Genomic DNA, 12381 nt, shown 5'->3' on the forward strand with positions numbered 1-12381 from the left:
GCCAATAACCCGTCAGAATTAAGTTGACAACACGTCAACCGGTTCGCATACCAGCAAGGTAACTAATTGATTTGACCGCGTTATTCATTTTTCACTCATTGTTTTTAAAATCAACAGCTGTCAATCATCCGTCTCTTTCCATTTCGCGGGATTAGAAAATGACAGGTATAACTTAATATAAAATTAGATGGTGTCTGCAGGAATTAGCACCAATGTCCTGAGATGGATATGAGTTAACATACCATACGTTGACAGGTAATCAACCCACTGTCCATCTTGGAAAAATGACACCATATTGACTTTTTTATCTACATAACATAGCATTAATTTACGTCTGTGGTTTATTTATAATATATACATTATACACCCACGCCTCGCCAGCTATATTTTAGTCCCATGTAAGGGGGCGACCCTATTGCCATTAACCGAACACAAATTATGGAAACTACATGATATCAATTATCTATGATCCAAAGATGAATTCAAACTCACAAAGTGGAATTCCGTTGTTCAGTATTACGATGTAAGTCACGCGGTCTCCAAATAAGGGCCTTAACCAAATTGACAATTGATAAAAACGTACGGGATTGACATGTAACTTTATATCAATCTCATAGGTACATGTTATCAATTCAAATTCAAATAATTTATTTCAGACCATAATAACGTCTATAGAAAAAATAAATAATAATAAACAATAAATAAGTACAAATAATGTTAAAAAATAAAAATTACAAATACATAAAAATTATAAACTGAAATTAAAAACCAAGATTAAAATTAACATCACAATCAAAAATAAAATTAAAATTAAAATCATAATCAAAAAATAAAACAAAATTAATATTAAATTACATAGGAGAAATGAAAATAAAAATTAGGAATACAATCAAGAATTAATATTATTTTTTTTAAAGAAAAATGTCATTGTCGATTGTCATAATCGTTTGCAATTTAGCTAAGTAAGGGCCCAGAAGTTTATTTCCTCTTTCGAATAAGTACTTACATTTCATACTCCTGATAAGTACAACACTAGCTTTAAACCTGCTAAGAATTTAGTGCTAAAGTTTAGGAACGTAACGTGTCTGTATTAGTATTGGCGGTGTGCACATCGAGGAAACACTTTATTTCGAGTTTGTTTAAGTTTACCTCAAACATTAAGTAAAGTCTACGGTTTCTAGCGAAGTCGAGAATGTCAATCAAGTAAAACTGATCAACGATCATTATCTTAATTTAAACGTGGAATGTACCATTCGTTTAAACTAGTTTGTGCAATCCTATTGGACCAATATGATTGATTGATTGATCGGAATAGATTAATTGATTTGATAGGTTCGCAACTCTCTGTATTGGTTAATATTTGTCAGTTTCTCCGTTTTAATATTTTTCGGAGAAGACTTTCTCCGGACGGGCAGCCTAATAAAAAAATCGCGTGAACGGTTTTTTTGAAATATCACACTCAGATGTAATTTTGAGAAATCAGTATAAATAATACTTTCGTTTTGGCGTTTCGTAAAAAGTACCTCATTTGATTAGATTTTGAAGTAGCCTATTAAGTAATTGAAAGAAATTGAGGGTTTGTTAAAGAAAATATCATCAAAATGTGGTTTTTTTTTAACAAAGACGCTTACGATGTTTTCATTATAAGGCGAATTTATCTTTCCGGACATTTCGTTAAAACTGACAGAAGATCACACCTCTACTTGCAACGTAATGAACAAATTTTCAGACCCCATAAGTTAAACAATAGGTTTTGGATTTTGAAAGGCATCTGGGCCTTACCGCCTTATTCCAAACTTTAAAAACTATCGACGGTTGCAGCATGTACCTAGTGATTTAGCCGCTCAATCATCGTACTACAAAATTTCACTATGTCGTGTGCCAAGATGGTGTTTTCCGACCTGAACAATTTGCATGACACATAATCAAAATGATTCTCACAAATAAACATGACGACTTCATTATTATCATTCTGTTTACGATAAAACACTCAAACTATTTATACATGTACTAATACACTGGAGTGTAATGGGTTTGGATTTAGTCCAATAATTCAATGATACGGACCAATGTCATCAGACTCTTGTATAAATAAATTTATGTCGATTAATTATCATCATCATCATCTACCTACCATTATCCCGTTTTCCACAAGGTCCGTTCTGTTGTCCAGTGGTTGAGCGTTGTACTCACGATCCGGAGGCCCCGGGTTCGAATCCCGGTGGGGACCTATCACAAAAATCACTTTGTTATCCCTAGTTTGGTTAGGACATTACAGGGTGATCACCTGATTGTCCGAAAGTAAGATGATCCGTGCTTCGGAAGGCACGTTAAGCCGTTGGTCCCTGTTACTATTTACTGATGTAAGTGAGTAACCGTTACATGAGCCATGTTAGAGGCCTTTGGCGGCTGGTATTCCACGTCACAACCCAGACGATAAGAAGAAGAAGACAGGGTCGTTACCTAACCTGAAGACTTCAAAGGTCTGGTTATTTACAGAAGCGACTGCCTGTCCGACCTTCCAACCCGCGAAGGGTAAACCAGCCCAATCCAGGTTAAGTCACATACCTCCGAAAGTGTATTTTTCGTATGAAAATAGATTCAAGAAATGCCTGATTGCTTGAAGCTAAGTCTATTCCATTGAAGATCGAGGGCGGCAGTTTAAGTTTATAAAAAAATCAACATCATAATTATTAATCGAAACATCATCACACATCGTGAGGAAACCTACATTTTCTAGAAATGCATTTTGGGAAGTATGTGACCTAACCTGCATAGAGCTTTTTTCCTTCGCAGGTTGGAAGGTCAGACAGATAGTCGCTTCTGTAAAAAACCAGAACTGTCAAATCTTCAGGTTAGGCAAGCGGACCCTGTGAAAAACTCCCGTTTTAGCATTATCCCTAATGCTAGGGAGATCAATATTCAAAGTAAAAACTCGAAAAGTATTAGTCTAGGGATGTATGTAGAGATAATAGGGTACATTAAAAAAGGAAGTAAGTACATAAATTACTCACTCTGCTACCATTAATAAAGAAATTACATTTTATTAAGTAGGATCAAAATGAGTGATACGCGACTGAGGAGGAAAATATATATCAAGAAAGAAAATGGAAGACAAAGTCGGAAAATCCGCCGATTATTATTGAAGACTCCAAAGATATATTTACAGAAAGTAGGCAGTAATTTAAGTAGATGTCAGAAAAATAAGATATTTTTATCACCAATCCATTAAGTCAATCAACTGGCAATGAGGTTTTGAAGATAAACAATGTTATTACAAAACGAAGACATTTTTTATTTTGTTTATTATTTTTATTTATACAGATAGTCTATGTTTAAAAATAATAGTCGAAATAAAAAATCCACATAAAATTGTTATAACTTGTGAATTAAATTCATTCTGGAAGCCTGATAATTAGTTCAAGGTACGTTCGTTTTGTACCATGAAACTTTCTAAGAATGAATTACTTATAGTGTGTACCATAAATAACCTTATGACCTCTATTTTACCTTCTCTTTAATCCTGTAAAAATAATAATAATGAGACCAAACAGACAAGCTCAAAAAAATAAGGTTAATAGTAAATAAACAAGCTTATTAGAGTAATAAAAATCATTGTCGCCAAATAGTAAACGGTCTAGTACGGAATCATTTAAATAATGATTGATTAAAGGATTACTTTTTGGTTTTATGAAAAAATATGACGATCACTTTGTCCGTATAGCCTATTTCGGCGACAGTGTTTCTTTCTATCGTAACACTTCCAGAAATAATAAAATCTGTCATGTACTCATTCCATTTTTATAACGTTTCAAAAATTTCATAAATTGCCCAAAATCCCCAGTCCTTAACCACCAATGTCACTCTTTCCCGCGCAAAGAAAAATTACATCGTCTCTCTAATTTCCGAACGTAACAGGGTGTAGCAAATTTTCTAACAAAATTAGAATTCGGTTTTTTCATACTTGCGCCGAGATGCGCATTTATCACTTGTCAGAGAAGGTTCTTGTGAACTGAACGTCGGTTATAAATCACTAGAGATTTGCATGTGAACGCCCTTATTCAAATTTGGATCGACCGGTCCAGTCTATATTGCTAGTAGTGTTGCTATCGCGCGGTTTGGGTCTATGTTTTCTACCTATTTTATTTCCACCACACTAGCGTCTTTCGAGCGTCGTCGGTGTGCCAGCGTCAGCGTGACGTCTACGCGACGTCGACTCCACGGCGACGCCACTTCAGCGCTGGCCGGCTGCCGAACGCCGAGCGTTCGCGGCGCTGACGTCGCGTCGCCGTGGCGTCGACGTTGCTTCGCCGCGGCGCCAACGCTTTTGCGAACAAGTACAGTGCACAACGCAATCCACTATTATGTGTATCTTGATATTTTATATCATTCTGTATCAATTGTAATAGTTTGTCAAATATTCGTTTTGGCATCCGTAACTAATCATAAAAGTGTTTTTTACTATTTTTTATATGTAGACAATACAATACGAAATAATCGCTTTCCTGAACTCTAATACTACACAGAGTGTTACCAATGTTGACGACGATGTTTCCTTTTTCGTTTACGTAATTTTTGGATCAGTAATATCAACAGCAGTGTCTTTTCGTCGGAATCCATTTTCACACTGATTGTACGCGGCAGGAGCCGCGGCGACGACGACCCTCGAAAAATGCTAGTGTGGGGTGTCTCTCAGTGCGACACCCCACACATAATTGCGATAACAACATACACACCACACATGATTCATAGTTGCGATAAGCCAAATGATGACATCAAAGTTTCCAATAGTTTCTTCCTTATTTTTCTTTTTTTGGGACACAGAGCTGCGGCCACATGTGGTAGTAGTATTTGTTCTTTTTTCGAATAGATGGCCTGCAATTTAAGCGTTTGGCTTACCATCATACTACGCCAATCTGTGTAGCTACGAAATGTTTTCTCATAACCCAGGATGCGCCGGACGAAGGGATTACTTATCATCAAGTGAGATTGTCGTGAGTTACCATAGTAACATGAATATTTTACATCAATGCGTGAACTTGTCTTGATAGATAGATAGATAGATAAATCATTTATTTGGTCTACAGTCACACATGCATACAATACAAATCAACAACAATACACACCACATACAAAATGTTTAACACACGCCAGGTATATAAATTTTATGCCTGTCGATTACCCGTCACTTTTCTTTTTGTCGGATAAGAAATTAATGACAGGTATAACTTAAAATAAAATCAGATGGTGAGTACTGGAATCAACACCAATAACCTCCAGTTGAAGCGAACACTTGTGCAAGACACTTGAGCGATTTGCTCGAAAGGGCAAAAACTTGCGCTGAGCTATGACCGTTTTGCGCTGCTGCAGCACACATACATGTATGTGCGACAAAAAGAAAAGTGACGGGTAATCGACAGGCATAAAATTTATGGAACACACGTCAACTTTAAGCAGAAATTTAAAAAACCCTCCCAAAATTTTATGCTTGCTAATAACTCGACAGAATTAAGCTAACAGAACACGTCAAACGGGCTGCATGTCAGCGAGATGCCTATTTTACTCGTCCGGGTTATTCATTTAATTTAATATTAACTATTGTTATTCATTCGTTCCTTTCCTTTTTGCCGGATAAGAAAATGACGGGTATAACTTAAAATAAAATTAGGAGGTGTCTGCAGGAATTGGGGCCATTACCTACCTTAATAAAAATACCTAATTTATAAGTATATGGAGGCGCACACCACAAAAGCTTACTAATTTGAACTCTCACAGCCTCCAGAAGATATGTAAATGCTACTTTGGCGCAAATTACAGTCATTACGTCACTAGCCTTAGGGTGGCGACCTACAAGGTCATATACAGTCATGAGCAATATAATGTACCCACTTAAGGACTCTGTCGCACTAACATATTTGACATTTAGTGAGACTTACAGTTCAATTTGCCAAAAAAGTTAATGTGACATGGTTCCAAAGTGTTAACATATTAATGCTCGTGACCGTACATAGATCAGGTTTAGCTTGTTTACTTACTATTACCCTTTTTTTTATTGAGCTTGTCTGTGTTGGGCAAAGGTCTTTCCAGTTCTCACGGAATTAGTATTGGTGCGAACATAATCGGATCTAAGTGAAATGATACCTAGTTACTATACGATATAGTTTTTAATGTAGTTAGTTATTTTGCTACCTAGCTAGACAACAACCCATTTTGGTTTATGAGTCAAGGATCCATTATATAATTTAAAATATTATTAAAGGTAATTCTAAACTCAAGGAGTACTAAGCCAAAGTTTTCGAAACAAAAACCTAAAATCTATTTACAAATTATAAAGTCATGAGAGCACAAAAGTCTGTCACAATCTCGTTTTCAACACTGAGAGCAAACACACGACACATTCAGGACACAAACAGGACACACACAGACACAGAGACAAACAACAACAGTGTGCAAACAGCTCAAAGCCGACACTCTGTGTCTCATTCCAAGTAAATCCTAATCCTTTACAAACAACGACAAAAAAGGACAAGTTCTTGCGCGAATATTATGTATTTTATTTTTTGACGAAATACTTAAATTAACGCGCTGTTTGTGTACGGTGGCGTTTTTTAATACATAGTACGTAGCACTAATTCTAAAAAGGTTTAAAACATTGTTAATAATCATTTCAGATATTGATTAAATTATTATATTTTTCTTTTAAAAACGGTTTTTTGAATTAACACGTCAAGGCGTAATATTTTACAAAATACGGTTCATAGAAAGCCACCTAAAACATTTAGTTAGTTTATGTGGGTAATCTACTATAATAAAACTTATTAGGACGCATGGCTGCCTAATACTCGAATGAAAGAACGCATAACTATCATTTCTTAATCACACATCACTAATTAAAGAGCCACGCTCTTATCGGTGTAGCATTCGCTATGCTATTTTTTTATGGAAAAATAGGATAGTGGTTTCCCTCTTGCCTTCCGTCCCGCAGTACTCTGTCTGACGCGAGTGGAATGGCACGCAGAGTAGTCTATTTCATAGCCGTACTAGGACTCCCGTCCTCCGCCTCTGAATAGGACTTACTAAGAGATAGTTACTGCTGCTCTCTTTCAGATTCCAGGATACAGTTCCTGTGACCTGCCCCTTCAATCTGATCAAACGAAAAGAACTAAGTATTTTGCAAGCGCTCACGCCGCGCCGCTACACACATTCGTCTTGACCATGTATCTTCTTATATATTTACGATCATTAAATAGTTTTATATACTTAATTATAGGCATGTTTTATTAGTAGTGTTCTCAGGAACTCCTTGAATATTTTTAAGAACTTGGCTTCCGAACGTTTCACTACCCAGCATACTAAAAGAAAGAGGATTATCCAAACATAATCTCTATAGGTAGAGAGTTCTCAAGAACGAAAGATGAACTTTGTTTGAACGGTATCTTGAGAGTCTTGATACGAGGATTGTTGCGTATTCTGACACGTTATCACCGTGTTATATTAGAACAGCCCTTCTTGATAGGCTTGTCACTTTACGTGTTAAGGAGTGGAAATTATTATATCCCGTGAGTTCTTACGATTTCTAAGTAAAAGGCGGATGTTGCTACCGGTTAAAAGATTTTGTACCTATACCACACCCCGGACACTTCATACAAGCAACCTCGTTTTACACAGACACTACACATTGACATTATCATACACGCGCATCTGTGTGTGTGACGTCTGACACCATACCATTCAAGTCTAAACTATGTTCGAGGGGGTCTGATGTAAACCTACCTCGTACACTGGTGGGGAGCGGAGAGTTGCATTTCTATACGTAGTATTATTCCTTATTCTATGCCTATACATAATATGTTCACGGGTAATACGGAGCAAACTCTACCACGCTGCTCTACGAGCTAATAGAGGAGTTTTACGAATCATTTTACTGTTTCGGACTTTTAGAATATTGAAGCCTGTAAGGTTCTTACTAAATATAGGATAGTCTCATAAAGTGATTGTGACAAAGTCGGGAATCGAACTAGGAACTTCAGAGAATGAACAGCTTTGTGGTTTTTATTCGCTCAAAATATTAAAATATTAAGTACCTAAAATTTTATGTTAATATTTAAATAACATAAGTTGTCTAACATAAAACATGACAATGTAACGTATTATGGGCAACATTTAAACGTGTTTATTCCGCTACTTCACATAATTTTCTTCACCTTAATTTAAGTCTTATTCGCTCCCAGCGGATGATATAAGTACAAGTTGTCCGTAGAGCATATACGTGCTCGTCTCAGATTAAGTCACGGTAGAGGCGAGACATTTAAATGTCCCGTTTTGTCCTCCATGGGACATGAATTTAACGCAATGTCACCATAGTCTATAACCATCTGATAACCAAGACGGTTGTAGTGACATTTGTTAAATTCTGACAGGTGGTTTAGAAGTTATTATTTATTTATTTATTTGTACACATTAAACAGACACAAGGAACGTAAAAACAAAACAGATAGTACAAGTAAGCTTATCTCTAAACAAAGAGTTATGTTGGAAGAGACGTGCATACACACATAGATATACATAAATACATACATACACATATATTATTATACTTTTATTATATTTATTAGATATGGATATGTTAATCTGGAATAAATGAATTTATTATTTATTTATACATACATACATAGCGGTTGTACCAAATTTTTACAAAACATTTATTTTCTATACCAATAAACTTTTTATATAAATACACTATAATAAACAAATATAATAAATATATAAACCCACTCTAGTATATAATAAATCGACATAAAATAATGTACACATATTGTTTAAATGTAAATTGATAAAAACTCATACACATAAAAACTGGTATGTAGTCCAGTTGACCCACAGTTATGTGGTCGACTCGTCATCTCTCGATATATCGATGGTAATTCGTGTGAGTTGTCTACTGTAGAGAATAAAGTAGAATGTGTAAAAAAATTGTAGCATTATGTAAAATTTAGTTGTCATATAGAATAAATTCGGGAGCATCCCATCCCTATTATGTTACTAACACCGCTATTTCGTTACATAAATTACCAAATTAACACGCCCAGGCATCTAAACTGTTATTAAGAGGTGACGTCGGGATATATCATTAAAATTTGAACGAATATATTTACAACGAAGCGTAACTTTGTTTATATTAATTAAACAGTTCTTGATTGAAATTTATGATTCATTCAAAATGTTAGTAAAGTTAGTAAGTAAAGTATTTTTTTCTATTTCCCTCCCTTTATTTAAGAGCTACGCTCTTGTCGGTGGAGTAATCGCCATGCCTCCTGATACCTTTTGATACGACACGACTTGCACCTTTTCTTTTATTTGTTTCATAAATGTTCTCTTAGGTCTACCCCTTCCTCTCTTCCCGTCAATTTTTCCTTCTATGATATTTGATTTTTTTTTAAATAATATAATATACAATAAACATACATACATACATAAACTCACGCCTATTTCCCACCGGGGTAAGCAAAGACTATACAATAAAAACTCTACAAAACCGATTATGTGTGCGTGGAGTTGGGTTAAAATTATAATTTTAAATAGCAATTCCTTCCAGGCAACCCTAGAGTAACAGAAGCTGTAAATTATAACCGGGGCGGTGTAATATGTAACATTATTAATAATAACTAATAAACAATGAAAAAAGTAATATTTGGAACGTTACATGGATTCAAATTTAAAATGTGGGACAAAAACAATAATAATACACACACACACACACATACATACATACAAATAAAATATATAAGTCAATAATAAAAGGATAAAGCATAATAGTGTATATAGTCGTGTGTGTTTATATTAATGTCAATGTGTGTATATTTTAATGTTGTAAATGTATATGTGTGTCGTAGATTTTACCTGAATAAACTTTTTTATTATTATTTTTTTAAACAGGGTGAAAATCTAGTTTCTCACTTTACTAATATAAGCTTTAAATTTAAAGACTTATATTATAAGCTAAGCGAGATATTTAATAAACCCGTTATTATAAGATTAGGGGATTGGAAATGAAAATTATTAAAACGTCACGTGTGAAATATTGCGGGCGTGTAAGTTTAGTAATATATTCTGCGTAACGACCTTCGTAGTGGGTTAGAGAAATTGGCTCACGCATCCGGCGGTCCTTGGTTCGATTTCCGATGGAGACAAGCCAAAAAAACACTTTTTGTTATCTTGTTGGATTGGTCTTAATACTTAACAAAAGTAATATAAGCTTAAGACTAAATCCCAATAGGTAGTCAAAAATACATCCATCGCCCTAACCTCGATCGATGTTTTCATTAACAATCTTAAATATTCAATATTCTTTATTTGCATACTATGATGGCGTACAAATTGGTAAGTTACATACAATATGAGTTTCACATCACAGACCCTTTCGGGCACAACAAAATAGAAGTTTATAAGAGAGAAGGAAGCTTTTCAAATAGTAACGTTAGCATCAATAAGGTTTTATTAATAAGGAATTCTTTTATTTTTTTAATAAAGATTTTGTCACTTTTAGTCATTCTTAAGAGCGCTGTTTTATAATTGACGAGAATAAAAAAATAGAATGTTATTTTTCAAAACGTTTCTACCATGGTTTTCGATGTTCCATAGTAAGCAAGTTGACGATAGTTTCCATATTCTAATTTAACTAAACACAGTTCATCAAACGTAATACGCCAAAACCCAACTTAAGTTTGGATCATGTTTCAATCACATCCCTTAACTTGATCTCCGATTGAATCCGTTCCAGTTGCTTTCTGAAGTCGAACGCGATTCGAGTAACTTAAGTTAACCGAGATCCTAATTACATTTGACGATTTGTTTACACGGAACTAATAGGCTAGTGATTGCTGTTTAGATAAATAGTTTAACACGAAACGTTTTAATGTCTAGTTCCTATTACTATACGATACAATAGATACACAATTGTTTATTGCACATAAGAAATATAAATATGTTATAAATTTCACAGACATTACACACACACTCTGACATTGCTGCAACGTAACGAAAACTTTGAGGGATGATACAGACCATGATTTTAAGTTGATATCAAGTGGGATTTTCGGTCGCAACAGTATGGAAATTAAAATAATAAAAAAAAACTATTTTTTTTTTTTTTTAAATATCAATTCAGAATCATGGTCTGAATCAGTACCCCGCAGTATTTCTCGGAATCGCCCGCTCATACGTAGGTATGATGCGCCTCACTTGTGGCGAATTACCTATTCTACCGGATCTTTCGTCCATGTATGCGTTTGGTGTTTGACATGTGTACTTTATTTGTTGAATAGTGTAATTAATTAGTAGTATACTTCTGAAGTACAAACTGTAACAATAGCGGAATATTGCATTGAGACAAACCTGCAAGGTTTAGCAATGCGATTCAATTGTATTATTATGTAAAATGTTTTCAACAATAAATAAAAAAAAAAATTCGTTTCGATGTATATATTGCGCCGACTTTGTGTGATTGTTATTTTTTATAATGTTAATATGTATCAAATGTAGGTTAAGGTAGGTTATATTTCTATGTCCGCCGTGGGAGCTCGACGCTCGAGTTCTCGCGGCGGTCTATAGGCGGCGCGCCGCAGCCAGCAACAACGGCGATCTCCCACATCCTCGGGAGGTGGCGCAGTGGAGAGAGGACGCCCGTGATGTTCTCTTCCACACATGGGAAGAGGCGCTTGAATCCCCGAATTCAAGCCGAGAGTTGGTGGCGGCAATTCGACCAGTTCTTCGGAGCTGGGTCGAGTGCCCTGGCGCTCCCAACTACCACCTCACGCAGGTCCTCACCGGGCACGGGTGCTTTGGTGAGTACCTGTTTGGGGTGGTCAGGAGGGAACCAACTGCCGAGTGCCACCACTGTGCTGGCGGTATGGTGGACACGGCACGGCACACGCGCGAGGAGTGCCCCGCTTGGGCGGTCCCTCGCGCTGCCTTGTCCGCCGTGATAGGCCCGGATCTCTCACTGCCGGCCATGATCGTGGCCATGGTCGGAAGTGAAGCGGCCTGGAGAGCGGTCGCCACCTTCTCAGACGCAGTGATGTCGGAGAAGGAAGCGGCGGAGAGAGAGCGGGAGAACTCCGCGGACTCTCTTCCGATGCGCCGCAGGCGACCTGGAAGGCGGCGACAGGCGCACCTGGTCAATATAGACCGAGCGCCGCCTTGACGGGGACCTGTGGGCGGTGGTCGGGGGACCGCCGCCCACAACATAGGTCCCGTGCCGGAGGGCTCCCCAGTGTTCCGGGGCAGCCCTCGGCGGAGGGGGAGGCGCTTGACGCGCTCCCATGGGCGCTGGGCCCGTAAGGGCATCCGCCGGCGGGGACGCGGTTGTGTGCAACTACGTTC

The 12381-nt window shown here is 36.8% G+C and overlaps 1 protein-coding gene across 1 annotated transcript; it reads left to right on the plus strand.

Moving 5' to 3' along the window:
• The first annotated feature begins 10365 nt into the window (after nt 1-10365).
• Nucleotides 10366-12202, plus strand: LOC126376954 (uncharacterized). Its single transcript, XM_050024506.1, has 2 exons — nt 10366-10380; nt 11579-12202. The coding sequence occupies exons 1-2, from the start codon at nt 10366-10368 to the stop codon at nt 12200-12202; spliced, it is 639 nt and encodes a 212-aa protein (XP_049880463.1).
• Nucleotides 12203-12381: the final 179 nt, after the last annotated feature.

The sequence above is a fragment of the Pectinophora gossypiella genome, chromosome 22, assembly GCF_024362695.1.
Source record: "Pectinophora gossypiella chromosome 22, ilPecGoss1.1, whole genome shotgun sequence".
NCBI lineage: Eukaryota > Metazoa > Arthropoda > Insecta > Lepidoptera > Gelechiidae > Pectinophora > Pectinophora gossypiella.